This window comes from Ascidiella aspersa, chromosome 4, assembly GCF_963924565.1.
Source record: "Ascidiella aspersa chromosome 4, kaAscAspe10.2, whole genome shotgun sequence".
Classification (NCBI taxonomy): Eukaryota; Metazoa; Chordata; class Ascidiacea; order Phlebobranchia; family Ascidiidae; genus Ascidiella; species Ascidiella aspersa.
The window spans coordinates 16774095-16798520 of NC_139450.1; the positions used below are offsets into that span (position 1 = coordinate 16774095).

The following is a 24426-nucleotide window of genomic DNA, read 5'->3' on the forward strand; positions in this document are numbered from 1 at the left end:
ATTTTTTTAAATTCAACATGTTTCAAAAGCTGGTGTCAATAGAGGCCTCGAAGAGTTGGAAACCTCTTAAATATTTTTCACGATAGTTGCCTAAAGTATTGCAAAGTTTCTTTCACGAAAGTAAGTAGGTTCGGCGCATTCCCCTAAATGTCTGCAACGTACAATTCCAAGTGTTTTGTAAATAGTTTATGTGGTTTCAAATCGTTTTCATCTTTTAACTTTTCCTCCTTTAGGCAGAATTTACTACAGTAAGATAATTCAACCTTAATAGCGCAATGTAATCGTAATTTTATACCCAATTAATTTTACTGAAATATAAATGCAACAGAACCTGTATCAAATTGCGTTGTTTACTTGGCGATTGTCCAAAAACGTCGACAACGCGATACGAAAAGCAGCTAAAACAACTGTACAGCGGTTCATGGATAAAAAAGAGAATTTCTACAAAAGCACACGCCAGGATAGTTCACTTGAATCGACCAGAGCAAAAACTAGAATATTTTAGAGTTTAGTAGTACCGGAAGTCGTGGGTTTTTAAACAAGCGCGAATTGCGGGCACTGGAGCTTCCACTAATATGTAATCGAAAAAATATTGGCCAAAAACTATAGATTAGCATTCTACATAAAAACAAATCGGAGTTCAACCGTACAGAAAATGTAACTTGTAAACCTACTATAACATTTTGAAAAACAAACAAGGTAAATTTCAACCGAGTGTCAACTTGCATCAGCTTTATAAAAACACATCTTGTATAAAAAAAAACTAATTACTGCCTGCGACAATAAAAATTAAAATATGCGGCGCTACGTGGAAAAATTAAACAAGTAACATCATACACCCAAGTGAAAAAGCTCCTAGGAAAATCGCCAGTTTTCACGTGTAACCGCAGTCGTATCGCACGAAGGTGCAACAATGGGTACCTTACGATTTCACACGAATCAGTAACTGGCGGGTGGTGATGCGAAGTCAAGCTGTTAATAAGCCAAATGAGGCAAACTAAGCAGCTTTAAAAAAGCGTACGAATTAAAAAGCACCAGTTTGAAGTACCAGTACCGAGTCAAGGTTGGAAGTACCGAGTAAAGGGTATTTTTCAAGTCAGGAATGAACGGGAAAGTTTGGTTAAAAATACATCTTGAAACACGTAAGCGCAGTACAACGTGAACAACAACATAATACTAAAGCGCAAAAATGTTGTACAGGGTTGACAAATGCATACAAAAAGCATCTCGGTATATGAAATGTTTGACATTAAGGTACTTAAGTTAATACTGATGTTAAGAGTACCATACAGTTGTTATTTGAGGCAAATTTTATAAATCATATAACATGTGAGTGTCCAAGCTGGAATGTTTCTACCGTTAGCGATATACGGTGACGTGACCGCACCAACATACATAAAATCGGAGTAAAATTATATCCTTTAACCTAACACAAAAATTATGCGCTTCGTAAAACAATGGGAAATAATTGTGACGCGAAATCTTGGCACGATCAGGTGACAGTTATAAAAAGCAATTGCTGTTTTCTTTAAAAAATATACAGCTTTGTTTGCAAGCTTTATATGCGTCGCAAGTTGGCAGCCGGGATTACACCCGAAACGTTTGTCGCGTCATTTGCACGTCACAATGATATACCGTCAGCGGGGAATTTCCCGCCGGCTTGTGTACGACTTTTGTACATCATCATCCTTGAAACTGCAGCGTTCCTCCCTGGTCGGTGGCTGCAGAAACAACAGGCCGAATTGAAGCGTTTTGTTGCAAAATTGGTTGCAAAAAATGGTATATACAAAACTGCCTAGGCCCCATAAATCAGTGGTTCTTAAAAGTTTGTTCAGCATGCAGCACACTTAAAAAATCATAGTACACTTCCACAATAAAATAATATCATAACTAGACAACTGCCTTTAACACACTAAAAAGCAATCGTTAAATATCTTAAAATAATCAGTCTTAATAGATGTTGTGCATTTAAGCTTCGCAAGCTTGGCTGAATGTCTATTTGTAATACAAATGGGTTATCTTCCCAGATGACATACGTTTCGCGACACACTTAAGAACGTGCGCACAGTTTCAGAATCTCTACTCAAGGATTTACATTTAATCAAACCTAAAGTTAACTAGCACAATTTTCCGAATCGCGGTAGTTACGCCAGTGCTTTAGGTGCGTAAAGGTGGAAGAAAGTGGTTGTCATATCTCATACGGTCAATTCGAATGAAAAAACCTAAAACATTTGGCGAATCATGATTTTTCTGTCGCAATATCTAAAATATAAAAAAAGATGGAGGGCAAATTGGCCGTAGATCAAATGAGTCCCCCCTATCACTTAGGGTCAATTACAGCTTCGAACACCACTGTCGCTGGGTGACTTTTTACCCGATAGACATTTTTGAAAAGCAGTTTGACACTCACCCATTTGATCAAGGGTATCGAGCTCATCGTCGACGAACTCCTCGTTGTCGACGATAGGTGAGCGGTCCTGGTTGCGCGAGCGCACGATGTGCGACCGACGGAATCCGATGTTGCGTGGATCGGCCGCCAGGAAGTACGACGACCAACGCGTTTTACTGACAAACAAAAGAAGGCTTGTTTTCAGCGGAAAAAGGGACAATTTACTGCACACTGTAGTTTTACATTGAATTTCGGGTAAAAGCCAAGTGATCCATCTTGGTTACCCGAAAACTTGACATGCGTTAACATTAAATTCTTAATACAGAAACGATCGCATTAAGTGTTGAACGCGTAGATGAAAAAACTATCTAATATGACACAATATTAAAAAACGGTACCTGACGTATTTCCTTGTGATGACGATGATTCCGGCAATGAGTAGGATTGAGAGGATGACAATGAGAGCAATCACCCCCGAACTAACCCCGGATTTCTGTGTTACGTATGGGATCACCAATCCTTCATCTATAAATAAAATAACGTTAAAGCGCGATCTAAAACTTGTTTCAGAAGACAAAGCTTTTTTGAAATAAATCGCGTAGTCATACGACATACATGTTCAGTAGTGCAATAAAGCTACCCAATATTGGTTTCTGAAAAGTGTTCTTGTAGAGCCATGTGAAAGACCTGCTTGTTATACGTCACGCACTAACCGTTGATGACGTAGGGGTCGACGATTGTAATGACGACGTTCTTGGGAAGGTCGAACGTGAGTTTGGACACAACGACCAGATTCTCGATTAACGTGGCGGCCTGTGAAATATAAGACCTTTAAAGCAAGGCTCGGCTGTCGATATGCGTTATCACTGGAAGTATACCGGGGTACAATTGAAAACTTTTTTCTAATAACAATATTTTATAGGCTTAAAATATATATCATTTGTTCTAATTAGAGAAATAAAGTATTTTTCTGTTATTTATCATAATATGATAATTATTATATATTTGCCCCAAACCCGTATTTTTATTGTTACATATTCCAATTGTTAAATATGTGCCATTGCTAACTCTAATAAACGCCATTGACCATAGGCGTTTGTAGCGGTGTCTTGCAAGAAAAACATGGTAATTACGATACGTTTTCCCTAAATTAATATTGTAAATATTCTCGAAAAAACTTTTTTTACAAGCCCACTTTACTTCGCTAGTTACCTGAAAGAGGTGATTTTTGCTTGGTTTTCCTTTAGTGGTTGGCGAGAAATGTATGGTTGCCTTTAGGGGCAGACGTGGCTCAACAAATACGTGGAAGCTTTCACCGGCGATCACTCCTTGCTGTGTCAGGACTTTCTTCAAGTTCGGTATCTTTATGAAATCGTTACAGGTTAGGAAAAGCGATGTATTGCGTGCGGTTGTGTTGTCGATCCTATACCTATACGTATAATATGCTTTCTTTTGGTTCTTGTCACCACCATTGTAGTTTGAATTTTCTAATTTGTCAAAAAATAATCTTATCATCAAAGGACTAATATATAAGTTGATTATTAACAACCTGAGCTCTGTTCCAGGAAAGTATTTGTCAAACCTTAGGACAGTGTTTCTCAGCCTTTTATGGCTAGCGACACCCTTTAGAAATATTAAATAGATTGTGGCACCCCTACAAGGTTTTACCGTAGGTAATTTACTAGACTTTCACAATAATACGGAACTGGAACAACACACATGAACTCTACACAACGTAGGACGGTATAATTGGATTTATTCCACTCTGTAATCTTACGCAAAAAGTTGTAAGAGTTGAGCAAAAATTAGATTCTTAAGGATTCTAAAATATCTCTCGGCACCCTCGAGCATTAGAAATGGCAGCCAAGGTTTGTAATTAGTTACAAATAGCCTCATTACATGTTGTACTCAAATAATTATTAAAAATAAAAAAATATGCTTGAAGGCGTACAAAAGAGGAAAGGCGAAGTCTATTATTTAACAAATATGAAAAATCCATCGTTCAAGATCTTTTTATGTTATTTTTGTAACAATTTTGTTATTTTTTTTTAATTCTATTCCACCAGCAAGGTAAAAAAAAGCACCTTAAAGCAAAGTAAAATAATTTAAATAAAGCACCTTAAACAACTTGATGTCGATAATAGATCGCAGGTCACGAAGCCAACTGTGAGTGAAATTAGACTCATTCAGCTCGGAGTTGCTTTTCAGAGGAAGCACCAGTGTAATCACGTAATCTAAATATTACAAACGTAAGGATTAATTGCACAGAATTTTTTTTTTTTCATTTTTAAATGTTAAATTATCTTGGTTACGAAGTCATTTCAAAAAGGGGCAAGAAAAAAGTTACGAGCCAGTACAAAGCGGCTATTTTCAAAATCTCCTTGATATGATAAATACGTATGTATGATACTCGTTTTCATAAAACACTATACTTCTTTAGGACAAAAAGGGCAAATTATTTACTTTATCAAGCCGAAAGTTTCGAAAAACCTGTCATTAACCGACGATAACCATGTATACATGTACCTTTAACTGTGACGAGTGTTTTGCTGGAGGAGTGGCTGACTTTGTTATTCGCGGTGACATCGAGCTGGTAGGTTTTCACATTGGGGTGCCGAAAGGTAGTAAACGGCTTCACTAGAATCTCAACCTAAAAACGAGTACACTTTAATTGTACATCATTGGTATAAATCAGAATCGCGGTACAAAACACGCTTATCTGCTCAACAAGTCTACCGAAGTTAGGAAATGCCATTTTTACTGATTGACAAAATTTTATGAACACCAAGTTTTAAAACACTTTAAAAAGAGCCGAAAAATTCATTAGCGTTACAAATCGCTTTTATTTTTATATATACGCGAGAGAAAACGCACCTTATCGTCCGACTCCCAGAAGTACTGTACGTCACCGATGAGCGACGAAGTACCGATCAGACCGTATTTGGTGCTCACCCGCACCGTTGCGTTGTACGACGTGTTAACTTCGACCACTGGAGGGTGGTAGATATGAACTTCTAATATCGGGTCTGAAAATGAAGAAAAATAAGTAGTAACTTTCTGGGAAGAAGAAACGGCCTGGTTCTCGGCGAAACTTTTGATTGGTGTACTCCATAATCCTGTTCATATGTTGTTTGGTATTGTGGCAGATCAATCAGAAACCTTTTTAAATTGTTTGTTGTTGTGTGCGCGTTTTGTAATTTACCGTTTTAAGTACGCCGAATCCGTGACGAATTTCAATAGGTTTCTCAGTATGGTTAAATCGGTTTAGAAATCGGAACATCTTATTTCCACTACGAATTATAAAAATAAATGACTTTCTGTGCAAGTGGACAGGGCTATTTTAAAGCTCAGTACAAGTAACCCCGAATCCAAAAAAACTTTATTTTAATGCCTTTTCCCTAATTCCCCGCTTTCTGACATGTGTTTTATCTCGCCTCTTTTTTTCCTTTTGCACTTGCTTTGTTGTGTCTTTATATAAATAAAACATAAAAGTTATGAAGAAAAATACACGTTGCAACTTTTAGTGAAATTAATCTAAAAACTTCGCTAGATATCTGCTCCAAACTCAGTTAGGCGCACGATCACTTGTGAGGTGAACTCCGTGACACTTTCCGCATATTTATTGTTTACCCTTGTTGATAAGGAAATCATGCAGACGAGATAAAGGACCAGGTTAACTGAGTAAAATGTTTACCTTATAAAGGCCGAACTACGTAACAGCAGTATTTCGCGCTTACTAACTTTGCTTTTAGTGAGCTATTATCACAATCGACGCTTTACAGATTAAGTGCTCCGAACGCCCTGTTTACCATAAGGAAACATTTGCCTGTTTCGTTCTGAATGTTTACGAATAAACGAGATACAATATACAAGGCTCGCCAATTAAACAAATACTTACACCAAAACGAAACAATAAGGGTGTCGGAAATGCTGCTGTCTGTCGGGTTGTAAGCCTTGATGCGGTAATTCCCCGGGTGCGTCGGAACAAGTGCCCTCTCGCTACCGTTGATCACTTTGGTGGCGATCTTCTTGTCAGGTTCCAATGTACGCACAACAGTCAGGTCATATTGAGAGCCACCCTGTTGGTTGGGAAAAATTAAGAAAACCGTCATAGTTTTAAGCTTTTAAACACTTTAAGCAAACATAATACAGCATTATCTTCAGTTGCTCTGTTAAAGCTTTGTTCATCATGGTCACCTTACAAACTGTGAAACTGAAACTTTGGCAAACCTTGTACGCGGAAACAGTTTTTGTTTAGCGATTTAAGAAAAAAACTAAAGCTCTCGTCAAAACAAAGCTGGATAAAGATATTAATTCTAAACAATCCAACCGTTTAAAATTAGTTTCTAATATTACTGTATTTAACTTGAAAAATTAAGGTTGAGATGTTTCAACTTTAGGCGTATTATTCCTTTTGTAACCACTGCTGAGCCCTGTGATTCAATTGTGGGGCGAGGAAAATCTCAGGCCGCTAGACATACCATGACAGAAAAGTGAATCTCGTCGCCGATCTTGGCCTCGTTGGTTTTGTTGAGCAGACGCAGATGGACGACTGTGGGCGTTGTGGTGGGGGTGTGCTGCGTGGTCGCGACGCAAGGCTCGATGGTGAAAAGCTTCATCGGTAGATTGTGTCGACAAACGTCGCCCGGAATCTTGCGGAAGCTGAAGTGTACAAAGTGATAAGTATACAATATGGTTGGTTCATGGTTGTTAAACGGGCGTATTAGTGCTTTTAGACTTTAGGTATACGTACGGCTATGAAAAGACCAGGACACACCAGGCTTGTTGGTATGGCATGGTTATTTATGAAGTTAATTCTCTCCAAAGCTGAAATTATTTTGTGAGTGATTATAATATATAGACTTCACTTTCAGAATAACAATTAAACAAAGTCCATATAGAGCAGAAAAAAACACTTAATTATAAAAACAATATGTAGTCCGAAAAAGATATTAAGAGTATACATGGAGTACCAATGCAGCCTTATAAACTCTTAATTTACTAACTTAACTAATACGCAAAATTAAAAAGAAAACGTTATTATACTGCAAGTGTTACCTGGCAATATTAATTCGTGTAACTTCGCTAGATATTGTGATAACGTTTACTACTTTTAGAGCCTAATTCTCGTTAAGGTCAACACGCTGTTCGATCGAATGTTTCATTTTTTATTGAAAAGCATTTTACAAAGTGTCAAGGAGTTTAGAAGTGTCCATTACTTCTTGGCTAATAAAGTTTGATTGACACAAGAAGAATCAGGCGAAGTGTGTCGCAAACGCCAAAGAGTTGATGGCCGGAAAACGCCGCTATCAGAATGATGTCTGACTAAATGGCAATGCATTGCAAGTAATATAAATATTTACTGACAGCGGGACCCATGTAAGCTTGTCACTAGCACTTAAACAAATCGTATCCACTTCCCGACAAAACTGACTACAACGCTTCATGTATGGCTTCGAAACAGCAGCCAAACTAACCGCTTTTGCTAAAATACAACAGGAAAAGCTGTTTAATTTATATAAATTATAGAACGGTACATGCGCCCAGTTACCAGAGAAGTTAATTTTAGATTAATGAAAGTGGTTGTTCGGATGATGTAACGTGAAACAAAAATGGGAGGTAAAAAAAGCTGCAAAAGTCTATAATCTCTTTATTTGAAGGATAGCAGTTAATGCTAAACAAAACGTATAATCTGGATATGGAAAAAGCCGACTGCAAAATCGCTTGAACTATTTTTAACATCCTGATCGCAAACCAGAGGACAACTTACCCGGAGTGGACTCTTCTTTGTCCATTAACGCAAGTCGAGTTCTCGAAGAGCGAGTCGGCGACAAAGTCGTCATCGCCGTCGTCGTCGTCAATAGCGTCACTCACTTGCTCTACGTCAACCGGCTTCTTATTGCATTTTCCATCCAACATTGAGTAGCCGAAGTCGCTGAGGAAAACACAGTGGAATGAAAATACGGCCTCACTTTAAGGGCTGAATATTATTTAAAAGGTAAGTCCAAGTAAAAAGGCAGTGATTGCGGTCGAGTAATTAAACTGCGCACAATACAAGTGGGTAAAAAAAAAATGGGGGTGGGGGGGGGGATAGTCTAAAATACTGAAGAAGGTCGTATATAACCAAAATAGTTTGATGGCGCAATGAAGGCCAATAAAATAGAACTGCAAAACGAAATTGCTCATTATCAATACATTGGGAATTTATGTATTTTATATAGTTTAGAAAAAGGTATTTGATGTACCATAAATGATTTTCTGTAGCAAATTGTCTTACGCAAGTGAATACAACGTTGAAATAAAGGTAACTAAGCAACTTTTCTTACCACTCGTAATCTTCTTCGGAACAGTTGCAGACTATTTTCTGGACCACTCGTTTGAATTCGAGTCCCACGAGGCAACCAGAGGCAGACACTCGTTCGTATGTTTGCTGGACGCCGAGGTGACACTTATCCATCTCGGGGCTTTCGCCGATTTGATTTATAGCAGTCTGTCATTAAACAAAATATAATAGTAAAGACGGCAAATTAGCATGTCTATAATATTTCTTATTATGGACATTACGTTTTTATGTCTCGGTCACCCCTAGAGCACCTACCGCGAGGGTCCAGTTGCTGTAATCGCCAGGATAGGTGCAATTGCGCTCAACCAAAGGTGCAAAGTCAAGAGCGAAGAGCTTCCAGTGGTCCTTGTAGTTGCGGTGACCGAATAGGCTAAAAGTATAAAATCACAGATATTACATCACCTCTATAGGCCTCGTGCAAGTTCAACGCAAAATGTTAACAAAATTCAGTTTGCATAATGCTCTATTGCGCACTTTGTTCAGTTGGTTTTAACCTATTAAACATATCCAAACGCTTCTATGACCTAATGTAACCAGATATTTGCAGCCAAATACGTGACGATTGTCGAAGCAGGAACTAAAGGGAAAGTTTTGCTCTTAAACCCGGTAAATTTTATTTGTGAAAAAATACTACGAGGTGTTACCCAACTTATCAAAATTGAAAAGGTTTTTTTAACCTTGTTACAAAGCTAATGTGCCGTTTCAATCCAGTTTATTGTAGCGTTACAGTTAACCACTCGGCAAAGATATGAGCAAGGGTGCCGCGAACTATTTCTAATATCTATAGGGTGCCGCAAGCCAAAAAAGGTTAAGGAAATACATGGATAACGTAATTTTTAACAGTAAATAGAGAATGTCAAGAGCTAAAAAGGTAACACAATCACTAGATCCGAGTCCTCATGTTTAACCAGTTAGATACCTAAAAAACGCAGGCACAGTCCCGAACTCGATTAAATCCAAACGGAAACGCGACTCGGACCATCCGCGTCAAATGGCGGGCTTTACGCGATTACGGCTGAAACGCTTGGTGGCCTTGTAGGCATTCGACACTCGATAAAACATTAGTTTCGAGGTGAAAATAGTGTGCGACCATGCGCTAAAATGTAAGCGCTCATGCGGAAATACAGTTTGGCAAGTTCTGGAAGTAGTGGTAGAGCGCAACTTGCAAAAGGCAGGTCCAATTGCGGAATTGCCGTTAGACAGAAACATGAGAAGTATAGACTAATTTGTCAACTGCAACGCCGCTTGATTTTATCTATGCAAACTATTAATTTATATTTCTTTTTTTGTAGATAAAGCTTTTTTATTTTTTATTAGCACCTTAAGTTACTACTTTTCAGCGAGCAAACCTCAATGTTGGCGAATCTATTTATATAATTAGGTCTGACACATCTGACAAGATGGTGACAGGCAATAGTGAAATAATGAAACAAACACTTTCAATCCATAACAGCATTTGGCGAGCTGTGCAATACATCCGAGCCAGTCGCGTCGCTCTTTTAGGCGAAAACATCTGGTACACACCTGCCGTAAATTTTACTATTTTCCACAAAGGGTAAGCACTGAGCAGTTTAAGGCTTCCGTTTTCTTGACCGTAGAGGAATTTAAAGGTTGTGGCAACAAGGAAAATGAGATATAATTGTGGTCCGCGGTGGCGTGCCATATCGATTTTAAACAACAGCAGTTTCTCTTACTTGAAGACCATGTTTGACTTCAAACAACATTGCGCAAGTATAAGGGTGGCCTTAGAAAACGAGTCAAAACTCATATCAACAGCGGAAGCCAACATTTCTAAAAAGTGCAGTTATGAACTTACGTAAACTTGTGCGTGTACTCGCCAGGCTCGGTGAGCAAACCATCCACGTTGATAACCTCGTCGGAAAACACATGTTTGGTCCAGGTCTTGCCAACGTCGTTGCTGAAACTGGGGAACAACAAAACAAAACATTTTAATATAAGGTCATAGTTGTGTACTTTGGAAAACTTTGCTTGAAAAGTACAACTTATGACCAAAGGTTGCCAAAGGGTTGGTTGCACATTACCAGACCTTCGGCGAAACTCTATTTTGGGCTGTCAACGTCCAAAAGCTTTATACTACCACAATTAAAATTACTATTGTATACCAAGAAAAATTGTATGCTCATCGCAACAATTCTTTAGAACCTCCTGTCAAAGCTAAGCTGACAACACCGAAAGGAAAATACATTAACTGTTGTTCTCGCATACGCAGCCCCGAACAGTTTAAACAGGCCATCGTTTGACAGGGTATAAACGTGAAGCAATCACGGCAATGTAATGGTAAATATAACTAATAGGGCTGGGCCGCGTCTGAATTAATCGCCTATAGAATTGTAAGATCTAACGTTATTGTCTGGAAATGGACACTAACTACTTATAAACCTCTAATTCGGCTATCCAATCAGTTAGATAAAACAGCAAGAAGCCATCGCTACAACACAATTGTAAGACATTCCAAAATTGCCTATGGCAGGTCATTATACTCATAAACCATTAAAGCGGCCTGCTCTTCGCTGTTGTAATACCCGTACTTCAAAAAGAGTCTTTCGCGAACCCAAATAACTGAACTAAAACATGACAGTTTCGAAGTATTGTCACACGTCGCGAACACAAATACTTAATGTTTTATACAAAAAATTTAAATATTGACCGTCGAAGGGTTGAAAATGAGTTGAAAAAATGCATTTAAGGAATTTGAGTATTGGCAAATATATATTTACACCACTCCAGTTGTTTGAAATTGCAAAGCGTGTTTTGTTAGAATTATTATTAAGTAACGTAACTAATGTAATATGTTCTATATGCAATCAATAAAGTAACTGTGGATCGGTACGGAACTAGAATTTTAGTGACATGTCAAGCAAATCGATATTTTAATATTGTTGTCAGTTCGACGGCCGTTACGACTAACAAAGACAAAGCAATACACGACTGAATAAATCTAAACAGCTGTAGTTTTTTAAATATTAAAATGTGTTTGTTTGCCAAAAATGGCAGCTATGTTTTCAGCATGGCGTGGCAACAACAAAAAAACCTCTACTACATAACAATAGAATAAAAAACAGGAATAAAAATGACGGGTAATCGCAGTGTGGGTTTTGGACAGGATCCAAAACAGGGGGGCTTAACTATGGCGTATGCGTAATAAAAGGCAGCTTTTACGCTATGCCCTAAAGCAGTGGTCGGCAAACTGTGGGCCGCAGAGCCATTTTTAGTGGGCCGCGAGTTACTTTTAAATAGCTTAGTGTTATCATGTAGTTGTGGGCCGCGTTATAGTCGCGTATTTATTGCACTTTATTTTAAAAGTTGTTGTGGCATAGAATTTTTAAATTGACTCAGCTTGGAAAGGCCCACGTGTCAAATGTGGTCCTTGGAGCCTATATTTTTTGTCAACTTAAACTGTATGTAATTGAAAAATTTTTCGCGCTTCGCGTGTATGTTCTTCGTTTTATAATATGTTTTACATTATAATATGGCAGTGTTTTGGGTACCAAAGGCGCCGTGTTATATTTCACGTTAAAATAAAAAATCCTGGATCCGCCAATTTTTCGTAGTGGTTTTACGTAGTGGGCCTTCAATAGCTCTGAAAAGCGAACTTTGGGCCGCGACAAAAAAAGTTTGCCGATCACTGCCCTAGAGTTAACACAACAAAAATCGGACAATAAGAACCAAAGCTGTTCACGTATTTTTGAGAATCATCTATAAAACTGATACTTTTGCCAAACTGTCCAAAATATAATATAAAATTACTATACAGGTTAATATAAAACGATTATACATGCTATGTTCAAAATATTCCCAAATGGCCATATTACCTGAAGCAGGTGAAAGTTTGTGTGGTGCATCTGAATTAGATGTGACAAAATGGCGAATGGAAAACAAAGGGTTGGCCAGTTGGCTTTTGGCTACGTTTGTGTAAAACATACTTATTCTAAATGTCAAGCAAAAATACAAAATAACAAAAGGGCACCTACACAACCAAACGGCTTGTTGCCAAGCGTCTTTACCAAAAATATCCACGATTGTCACTTGTCACTTACTAGAGCGATTTGACCGGTTTGAGGAAGATCATTTGCACGGCGACCAGCATCGCGCCATGGTCGGCTGCCACAAATAGATGACGCTGGAAAAGCACCTCGCGCCATGTGTTGCCGGCGTCGTTGCTCACGTACACATTTACCATGGACGGAGCATCCATCAGAGTGTGTCCCACCGAACCTGCGTGCAAATACGCTGTTTCTTTGCCCGACTTGCTGCACTATGTACGCGCTGCGACCATAACCGATCTCGGTACTGCACCGGGACCCCACATTTCGATGCTTTAGGGAGGCTTGAAAAAGCAGGGTCGGGCAAAGTGTTTTAAAAAAACATTTATTAACCATAGTGATACTCGAGGCTTTGCTTGGGTAAAAACAGTGTCAATTGAGCAAGGGGCGGGATAGAAATTAGAACTTTTCCAGATTCTCGAACAAAAAGTTTCGGTCGAAACCTTATTTTTGTGAGGTTATTTTTCGAATAATTTCAATGAAAAGTGTTGCTTTATATGAGCATTTTTTTAACATTTGAGTGTCGTTATCCCAGAGAAAAAAACATGGGTGGAATTCAATTATCACTTGTGGTAAAAATAACAACAATATCACAGCTTTATACTGAAACGACACTTTTTCGGTTGCAAATCAATTTTTACAATATTTTACTCTAAATGGCACAGTTTATTGGTTTCATAATTTTCCACAAAATATTGTATGCTCGATAGTCGGGGTTCCTAATCGCTAGCTTGGTCGACCTCTATGACTTTTTCTATCTGTAACGACTATAAGAGTATAATATTATGTCTTTTTGGGAATATTGTATCGCGACCTGAAAGTTAAAAGTGCTACAAACAAGTCAGTTTAAAAGGATTCAAGTCCAAGTCAATTCTCAACAAATTTGATTATATTATATAACAAGAAAATATTGTGCCCTAGTATCCGAGAAATCTTTGTAGCAATAAGTATCAAGTATTAACTGCGATCAGCCAGTCATCATACTGTTATAGAAAAATTTAAGGATATGGTGAGCGGTTCATGTCTTAACCAAAATAAATCATACAACTTTTTGACCACCTTGGAGGGAGCATAATGGTTGGTGGTTGTAGTAATACGTAGTAAGAATATCAAACCCCATTCAAAAGTAGGTAACATGTTGAAATGAATGAAGACATATTAGAAACGTTAAACGTCACCTACTTCTGTATAAGCTTTGATATTTTTACTCTGTTGTTGGTCACTGATTCCCTAGCAGGACCAGTAATAAATTAACCCGTTTTTAAAACGAGTTTTACTTTTGTAACAGAGACAAGTCAATATACCTATAAAAGTTAGCCTGTTAAATAAATTTGAAAACTTTTTTTTTAACATTTTAACGTATATAAATATCATTAATAATGATACAAAAGATGGCAAAATAGCTTACTGTACAATTGGAACTTTGTGAGTGGCAGAATTGTATGAATATTACGAAAAACACACATACCGTGACTTATAACTAGACCCGGTATTGTCGACTTGCTCATCATTCCAGGCATGTAATAACCGGATTTGGTCTGGCTCATCGCTACGTGAAGGTTCAGGGAGCATATTGACTAGAAGGGTTATTTAAAATAAATTTATATGAGCACGAAAGAGATCAAGTGAGAACAATTACTAGTAATGCAAGAGACATTTCAACAGTTAATGGTAACACTCAAATTTCAATAGGTGTTAATCAACATAAAGTGTCGAAAAAAAAAACAGAACAATAATATTTACAAAAAACCGACGGTGTATGTGAGTAAAGCAAGCAGTAAAATACAACCAGAAGTATTGATTTATTGCCATACTTTTGTGTCAGGCAATGACTGAGTTAATTACTTTAACTTGTGTTCTCTGCACAGTCACAATATAGAATGCTAAGTTGCCGCAGGCAAAAAATGTTTTTACATTTATTAAGATTTACGACTGAGTATACAAAATTCATGCGGGGCCACTCGTTTAACGTCTAGCACAAATATGCGTACATATTCAAATGTGTAACACAGAAGCACGTATGTTCTACTATTATTTCATTTTAATTTCTACTAGGATATTTTTTATACAGTAACTTTCGAAGGTAATCGCTGAACACAATTGTTGCTTAACAAGTCGAAGTTTACTTGCTTTTGTTTTCGAACACTACTTTGAAAAGACTTCGAAATTCGCTAGTAAAGTTTTTGTTTCAATCTTGGGGAATATTTCCATTTTTAACATACTGTCCGCCGATATAGTGATTATTATTTGGCTAGTGCGGTCAAACTTAAAAGTGTAATATTTAAGTTGTAAGGCTTGCTGCTAGAAGCTAAACTTACACATTTTGGGTAGGGCTTATTTTTCACGTCGACCTTGGGCGCATTTAAAATCCGCCACACCCGCCCGTTGTCCGACGTGATCTTGGTAATGTTACGTCCGATTGTGCGCTGATTTGCCAGAAAGGTGCCCGACACCGCTTTTACCTAAACACAAAACAATCTGTTTCAAAAATCTTAACTTGTGAATTTTTAAGGTTCCTAGTGACAATTCGTAAACCTTTTAAGTTGCCACTTTTTAAAACGATAAAGTTAAGCAAAACGTAAAAAGAGCAACTAACACTTGAATAAAGTGTCCATTTATTTACTTAAAAAAATGGGTCCTGACATAAAAAAATCACAGTATTTCTTTAGGATGAATAGCGCTGAATAAAAGAACAGGACTCTCGTTAAGCTTTAGTTTGCTAAGCACAACAAAGGACACAAGCAATTAACAGAAAAACGTATAAAACGTCCCTTTTCATACGTTTTCTGCCCTTGTGTCCTGCAGGGGCTTTCACGACTGATTAATGGGGACTTGTACGAACTAAACTATATTCTGTACATCTTTAAGATTATTAATTGAAAGAAATAAAATTAACATATGACAAAAGAGGTCGTGAAACCAGTACTGAAAATATTATGTAACATCCAACGACCGAAAACTTGGCTTGGCATACTCGGACGAAATGTTCCATGTTCCAGGCTCTATCGATTTATTCACCAAAAAACGCCACTTAAGTCAACATAAATCAACGCGTCCAAGTCATAGACGAAAAACCAAATAACGAATTGCGCTTATGAGCGCAAACAAATTTTTGTTGTGGCGTTTATGAAGTTTGTGGTTGTGTATAGAGATTTCCTGGCTTCAACAAAGCTGATTATCTTACGTGGGGCAGAGTGGCACTTAATTTTCTCGAAAATGGTTTGGCATTTCCAATTATGTGCGCCAAAAGCATGTGCGCTTATCACTCGGGGAGTACAAGATTGACCAACTTTTGCATGGAAAGCACAGTAGGATAACTTCAGCAGGCTTTAGGCAGTTATCGGTGAGCGGTTGGTACAACATAACAAAGAAAACGAAATCGTTTTACAAGCCGTTAACGGTAAAAGCTAATCGTGGGCTATTCAGTTTCGAATGCGCAAATACTGCAACGGTGACGTTGTAAAAGTTTAGTTAGTCATATCGCGCACCAAACGACCCTCTGTAGTACACCTGTAGGATTTACTGTAATCTGGGTACAGACAGGGCATTTCTCCCCAGTCATATGTATACAATTTTTCTGAGTGGTGAAATCCTGAAAAATGACTTGTTTTTCGTGATGATTTATACGTAAATAATGACGGATCCATCCATATAGAAGTTTACAATGAGACATCAGTAAAAAATATCGAAAATGAAAGTAACAATCTCCTTTTTGTTAAACAGCGAGTAACAATGCTCATTATGAAGTAAATTACTTTATGGGGCCCCGAAAAGCGGTCATAACGAGGTGCTTATATTTTTTATAGGTTTTAACGATTAGTAGTTCCTAATTCATGCGCTATTGTCCTCAACTTCTTTTCAATGTAGAACAAAGCAACCTGTAAATACCATATTTTAAAACTGAGTGTGGAGGCGCAATCTCTTTAAGTTTACTGGTGCCTTTATTATTTATGCCAGTTTATGCAAAATATAAATATCACTGCACTTTGGTAATACTTACTTACTGGTCATGCTTTATGGGGATCCCATAATATATAGAGTCTGGTTATACCTTTTTTTTACGAAAAGTGAGTAGAACTGGATTATTATAAACTCTTCTTGAAATGGATGAAACTAAATAGAATCGTAACGGTACACAAAAATGATACCTGCAGAATAGACATTTATATGGTTTTAAACATTACCTGAAAATTTGACTGTAATAAATATAATTGTGTTTGTCAATATTGAAATGACAGAACTGTGTCACATTTAAATACAACACAGATAAGCATAGTTATTGGTATTTCCACCAAATGTCAAAACAGTTGTCATGTCAGTGGAATGTATTATATCAATGTGTGACATTATATGAAATACAAACATTATTACTCTATTGGGACAATTAATTTAGAAGAGAATAAACTATTATATTTACAGAAAAAAATGAAGTGTTAAAAAATGATATCAATTTTACTGTTTTATGACTATGGAACAGGGCTTACCAATATTCTACTTATTGTTCCAGTAAAACCAATGGGCAGCATAATTACTGTTCTAAAAAAACTGGGTCAACAATTGGACAAAATCCCTTTTAAGCATGATTAAAAGGAATTACATTATAAATACATGCTAAAACTAGAGCAACCTACAGAAATATAATATAAGCATAATTTGCACTGAAACAAGTGAAATAATTATGCAATATTTTTAATCAGGTCAATTACTGGTATAAAGTTACAAAAAGGTGTAGTATGGCGATGTCCAAGTGAACAGAAAGCTAGTGAAAAACATGATACCACTTGACGACAGGTATGAATTCATGTTTTAACTGACACCACAACATCACAATACTACAAAGAATAGCATTTCAACATAGCACACAATCAGTGAACCATGACTCAGAACAAAAGGGTTTGGAGAGAAACCACACAACAACTTGTTCTTAGAATCTCAGAAATCACAATGCACCACAGTGCTACATCATAACTTGACAATGAACTATGGTTTAAAAAATTTTATGAATTAAAAATTGTTGATTTAATTTGGCGAAGCTGAAGGAACATATAAAAAATATAAATTTAATTTTTTTGAAAGCATGGTTAAGATTTAAGAGCAGAAAAAGGTTAATTTGAAATTATCAGTTGGGACCCCAGTCTCTGTTTTGTAATGTCACAGAAGTTAATAACAAAAGCTGGTTATAATATTAAAATTTCTGGCAGAAATATTGTAAATGAGCAACCCTTCTGGTAAATCTAAAAGAAAAAACAAGCACACATGCTAAATAAATCCCCTTTATGACCACGAAACCTTACTGGGAGAGCACTAGTCCATTTAGTTATCTGCAAATGTTAAAGTTGACAGATTTCATTTCTGGCCAAACAAACTAATTTTTTGCCTAGAATAAAAAAATACAGATTATGCCTAGTCATTGTCATAATACATTCAAATACAGTTTGCTTCGCTAACCTCTATATAATTTATAAGCTGGTAAACTTTTTTAGCTGTGGTAAAAAATAGTATTAAAGTATTTGTTTTCTAAATCGTATTACAACATCTTACGACTTTACATAAAAATATATACAAACAAACATCAACCCACCTCGTGAATGTCAACTGTGAAAACATAATCATCACCAGATTTGCGCTGAAAGTATCGCACATTGGAGAGTGACAAGGTAAAGTATCTTCCAAGAGTGTCAGAAAAGAAAAGGTCTGTTTGACCATAGTTATGTGAGTGCTTAACTCCTGTCAAGACCGATCCACTGTCAGAACTTACAATATGAAAATCCTGCAAGCAAAAAATTACAAGTACCATAAAATGTGTATTTTTATCAGGTTTAATGCGAGTTATAGTGTATTTTATGTGAAATGCTTGTGTAAGTGAAAGACTAGGTAATTAAAAATGTTTACCGAGTTGTCAAAGAATAATAAAATAAATTGATAATCATAAATGCAATACTATTTTTTAAATGACATTGGTATCCAACCTTGTAGACCTCAAGTTTATCAACAAATAAAAAATATGTTTTTAATATATATATATATATATATATTTATTTATTAATTTGCTAGGTAAAATAAAGCACCTATTAATTCATTTGGTGTGGAACTTTCCAAGGACCCCTTTTATTGTTTCAGTTAAAGAACTGTGAACTATTGAAATTGAGTTTCAAGCCATTCAATTTTAAACAAAGAAAGTCTCTGAACATATGACTTTTAATTTATTTATTGCATGGTTACATCAACACGAGATGCAGTGTGTTTACATCATATCTTGGTAGGTCATATTGTGCATAAATAATTAATTCTCTGTAACGAAGAATGCTTGCCAAGCAAAGTCGAGCATTTCAGCGTAAGTATAGTATTAAATATTTTTAAGCACTAAGATGGACCACAGTTGGGAAATATAAAGTCAGAAATGTTTCTTGGAAAGCAAAAAGTTTAGCACCCGAAACTTGTTTGATGAGATAAGATTCACTTGTGTTATCAAGGGTAGACAAACACAATGTTGTTGCAAAAAATGACTATCTTACTGTTTGTTCATTTGATCCATCAAACTTGGCACGTTTAAAAGCCCCTCTCTTGTAGGAAACATAAAGTTTTTCTTTGGCTCCGGTTTTCTAAAAATAATGTTTCTTAAAAACACACCCTTAATCCTACATATACAACATAAAACACTTTTGACAACAATATAATATAATTGCTTGCCTTACATTTTTACTGGCACCAATATACTAACAAGAAACACAACTATCTAAGCTTTCTTTACAATAATTTAATGTCATCCAATTAAATAAATATAAATAATTTGAACTTATAAAAATAAAGATAATATAAATAGTCTTTAATTGGAATTAGGCAATCATAAAAAAAAACAAAAAAAAAACAAGCACATACCTGAGCAAAGGTATAATCATTTTGAACCACCAGTGAATCCTGGTCAATGTTGCCCAGTGCATCACAGTGCTGCTGGAAATCTGTCGGCGTGCAATGTGGTATTGTGCAGCATTTTATTAAATATACACCTGTATTAACGAAAAGTTGAATCACATAAAAAGTACACACTGTTATTAATTCTTTTTTGAAAAATTTATCCAGGATTTCACTAAATACTAGTTGTATAAATGCTACTTATAGATAGGTCTGTAAGAAGAAACTACTGGACCTTTATTTCTTTAACATACACCCGACAATAAAATAATTAGGCATGTCAAGAACAGAGCACCTTACACATAATCTGTTAGGCTCTTTGGTGTCTTTTAAAAACAGGTAGGTAAAAAATGTAAAAAATCTGGATGTGTAGATTTGTGTTGTGTAAACACTGACAACAAGGGCAAATCTGCATGAAGACATAAAACTGTTGTACAAGAATCGCAACTAGGCTTCTTTTCAAGAATACAAAAAGTGCAACCAAGTAGTAATTGTGTTCTGTAATTGACAAATTGATAAAACTTACTTTCTGGCATGACATCCAAGTCTCTATATTCCATATGTACAACAGTGCTTGAAGGGTCCACTCCCTTTACAGACCAAAAGTACCTAACACAATTTGTATGAACTTTACTAAATATTTTTATTAATTATAATAAAAAATGTTCACATCATTAGATTTCAAATGATTTTGATTCTCCGTATTTACCACCTGTTTGTTGAGGATGAGAGTTGTTTTACATTATCCTATCTTGAAGACCATTAGAAACTACAATTCGTTAGTTTTATTATCTCACTGGTTAAAAGTTATATAAGGTTTTACAAAAAGGTTTACACAAATGCTAAAATTGAACAACTTTCAGCAGGATTTAATGATGGCTAATATTGTGTATCTTAAGCTGAGCATAATAAATAATTAATATAAATTATTCCACCAAGTTGAACAGATAGTCATCTTATTTACCTGTCTTTAGTTACTCCAGACTGGAGATGTGACCAAGTCTCTCCTAGGTTTTGTGAAACGTAGAGCTGTAACAAATAACTTATTGGCGCAATGTAAAAGAACACCAAGATATAATTAAACATAATTTGACTACATTAAATAATAGTGAATAAAATATTTAAATGTTCTTTCTCGTCTATGGGCAGGTGTATAGTGAAAAAATAGTTTGGGGACAAAATTATAACGTTTGTTTTTCACAAAAAAAGGCTTTTACCATTTTGCTATTTTTGTCGTAGCCCAACAACCAATCCTGTTCAGTTGGATGAAACTCAATTTTATTGACAGAAAATCCAGTGGAATAATTTCTGTAAGATTTACCTTCATCAGATGACACCCAGACCCATTGTGATTGGTTAAAAGTGTCAATGAAAATGACCTGTTACAAACATTACATGCTAGATTAAACTAAACTGATAAAATAACGTTTTAAGCAATAAACAAATGGTGTACCTTACTCTTGTTTGTCGGACATACAAAATAGCTTTGCAAAACTGTAGTGGGAGTAAATTTTTGTTGCTGTATTGAAAATGTTACTCCATAGTCAGTTGACCTATATTTTAGATAACAAGCACTAAATAAAAAACATTTCTTGATAGTACAGTATTAAACCTGAAAAGTTACTTTTAAATCGCCTCTTAACAAAGTATAAACAAAAAGCATCACTAGAACAAAAATTGTTGTCATTGAAGTAAAGTATATGTAATGACTTAGTTAGAGATCGACTGATATCACTTTTTGGGAATGATACCGATACCCGATTTTTTAAAGTTTGTCAATCTATACCCATTTTTTATATACGAAATGTTCAAAACTTGAACTAATAAAAATAAAATCCAAATAAGGTTTTATTATATAAACCTCTATTAATTATAAAATTATTATTTTGTATATATATTAACTTGGCATGGTGCTTGAACCCATTTTTTTTTATTAAAAAAAGGGTGAGTTGTTTTGTTGTACTAGAAAAATTATATCCTATTTTCGTACTAAAATATCAGTGAAAGTATCGGCCTACATTTGTAGAAGCCAAATATCGGACGATTTTATTGGTAAATCTCTAGACTTAGTAATGACTGATGACTCACTAACATATATGCTACTTACCTCCATAGCGTGCTGTGTGTTATTCTTCCACCAGGAGAGTGATCCTTCCTTCTAGTTAGGATAAAAATGACCTTAAAACAAACAAACAAAAATCGAATTGACATAATCCATCAAAAAATATAGGGTGACTTTGTCCTTACCGTGCTGTAATTTCCTGACCAATGAATGAGAGCTTGATTGTGGGTTGTATCATTACCGAGGTTAAATTTGTGCCAAGATAGTTCTTTTTGACTGCTGTCACCATCAGAAGCATCACGGCGATTTCTCTGTATAAACTTTCTCAACCTAAAACAAGTTTCTGCATTTATTGGGAAGTAGGAAGTTGCAAACTAACTATGTATTTTGCCACTATAACACAATGCTTTAACAAAGTTAAAGCAATTAATTATATACAATAAAATATCTGAGATAAAAATTCAATACTTTTGTAATGGTTGATTAAAATTCCCATCCTCAGAATCTAGAAACACCAGTTGAGGTTGTGCTTGAGACCTTGCCTCATAATGTTCAGTTGAAAATATTTTCGCATATGTTTGATGAAAAATGGTGAGCAGTAATCCAAGAAATCCAACAATAATGTACTTATCCATTTTTCTTCATTTAGGTCACACAGTTAATAAGTACACAGTAGGATGGTTTAACAAATGCAGTTGCTATAAACAAAACTGCATAATAAAACACAGAAAAATCAGAAGCTGTATAAAAACTTATCTTGAAATGGAACAAACAAAGTTCTGTACTGTAAGGTAGTCCTAAAAAAATGTTTTTAGCTTGCCAAGAGTATAGTTAGACTTTACCTATAGGAGATATTACGCTAAACTAATAAACTTCTTAGGGGTTCCTATTTCCAATTGACCCTGTACAAATGCAATACTACAGCATAACGCAACGACACAGTAAAATGAAGCCGACGTTTTTAACGTCATTGCACCTGGCCTGTCTCGAACGCTTATTTTTTTCTTTAAGTTGATACTGAAGGCACACTGATCAGCGATACACTTGACATAGCACTCGATTGTTTTTCAAGACTCATTGTGAAATACCTGACCGACGCTGCAGTGGCGGACTTGCGTTTGTAACATGTTAACGTATTTTTTTGTTTATTTTATACAGTAACAAGTAGTCCACTTTTTTCTCGTATTTTTTAAGTGATTTTTAGTCATCTTTTTTATTAGTCAAAAGAGATTCTTTTGATTAGTAATGAAAAACAGATCGTTTGGTGTAAACTAGTTATAGATTTGTAATTGGCGCATTAATTGTTTGATACAAAACTCGCTCTCGGCTGTATTGATAGTTTGCGACAAGCAAATGTTTTCCCGCTTTGAGAACCAGCCACTGTGGTGAAGCGAGAGAGAAGGGAATTCAGAATGACGAAAAACAAGCTTTACTTGTAAAATATGCATTAAGATTATTTCGATTTCTTTCGGCCTTAATTAATTCCATACTGATTTCTGTGCGCTAAAGTTCAGCCATATCATTCAATACTAACGTGCACATTGCAGTGAAGTCACTGTTTTCGAATGACTGGCCTTTAAGTCTTTTGGACAAATGACTTTACTTGGACTTCTGTCATGTGTCAATTAACTTGGGTTACACATTTTGGGTTATCTATCTTAGGTTTTTGCACGAAAAACAATTTGTTTGGTATGTGTTTTATTATTATGATATTGACTCGACTTAAAGCTGATTTGTTCTATTGGGAGTTGGGACTAGTGTCATTTTAACTGGGAGTTGGGACTAGTGTCATTTTAAAATAACTTGGCATGATGTTGTTGCCACATAGCGTAGCCGTATAGTAATGAAACAGATTGTTCAATACATTGCAGCGATCGGACCGACATATGAGAATAATCTATATTACCAAAGGGATAAGGGCAATAGCATCAGGGGCAGTTTTAAGGGCAGGGCCGGATTAAGGGTACTGTAGGCCTAAGGCTAATTACCAGGGAAGGGCCTATAATTTTGCAAACGTAGCTACAAAAAATAGTAAAAACACATACATAAAAAATTGAAGTTATTTTCTGCAAAATAACACAAACATGTAATAAATGTAATTAAGTGTCATAGACTCATAGTTGCGGGGAGATGTAGGACCAGTGGATCACTTTTGACGTTTTTGCATCTGCAGGTTATTTTAGTTGCGTTGTAAAATAGTATTTAGAGGTCGTAACGTGAAGTTTAATCGGGAACACACAATAAGACCTAAAAAGCCACAATACCTAAAGCAGAAAAATCTATACAACCATACTAAAGACCAACGACATAATACAGCCAAATACGCAGTAATATCCAGTAAAGCATAAGATCAAAATCGTCTGAATAAGACCTAAATCTGTCGGAATAAGGCCTAAATTTATCGGAATAAGACCTAAATTCATCGGAATTAGTCCTAAATTCAGCGGAATAAGGCCTTAATTTATCGGAATAAGTCCTAAATTCAACGGAATAAGTCCTAAATTCATCGGACGAAGGCCTAAATAATCGGTCTGGCATCGAACGTTTTGGTGACCACGTTTGGACGCCCTAGTATGACCGGCGCCGTCAGGGCGCCGCTGTTTTGGCACCGCATTTTTGGTCCTGTTTGGGGTTATTAGTGGGCAATGGGTGGGGT

The 24426-nt window shown here is 36.1% G+C and overlaps 1 protein-coding gene across 1 annotated transcript; it reads right to left on the minus strand.

Moving 5' to 3' along the window:
• Positions 1-349: 349 nt before the first annotated feature.
• Positions 350-22475, minus strand: LOC146148413 (VPS10 domain-containing receptor SorCS3-like). The gene is made up of 27 exons (XM_083386454.1): positions 22239-22475; positions 21956-22100; positions 21816-21886; positions 21162-21261; positions 20926-21087; positions 20673-20737; positions 20235-20317; positions 19676-19803; positions 19312-19398; positions 18378-18566; positions 15115-15258; positions 14265-14373; positions 12791-12968; positions 10549-10656; positions 8988-9102; positions 8716-8879; positions 8160-8324; positions 6871-7051; positions 6288-6468; positions 5264-5415; positions 4916-5039; positions 4508-4623; positions 3602-3751; positions 3103-3202; positions 2788-2914; positions 2411-2565; positions 350-1721 (listed from the first exon to the last, which is right to left on the minus strand). Exons 1-27 carry the CDS (start codon positions 22403-22405, stop codon positions 1684-1686), a joined length of 3504 nt encoding a protein of 1167 aa, XP_083242580.1. The 5' UTR covers positions 22406-22475; the 3' UTR covers positions 350-1683.
• Between the last annotated feature and the right edge of the window lie 1951 nt (positions 22476-24426).

Bases quoted from the DNA above. Each gene is read 5' to 3' on its own strand.
- LOC146148413 (XM_083386454.1), bottom strand. From the start codon at position 22,405: ATGGATAAGTACATTATTGTTGGATTTCTTGGATTACTGCTCACCATT. The intron at 14,374-15,114 runs GTAAGTTTAGCT...TAACCCTTCTAG, and splicing joins ATAAGCCCTACCCAAAATGT to TCAATATGCTCCCTGAACCT. The intron at 1,722-2,410 runs GTGAGTGTCAAA...TTGTTTCTGCAG, and splicing joins CGATACCCTTGATCAAATGG to CCACCGACCAGGGAGGAACG.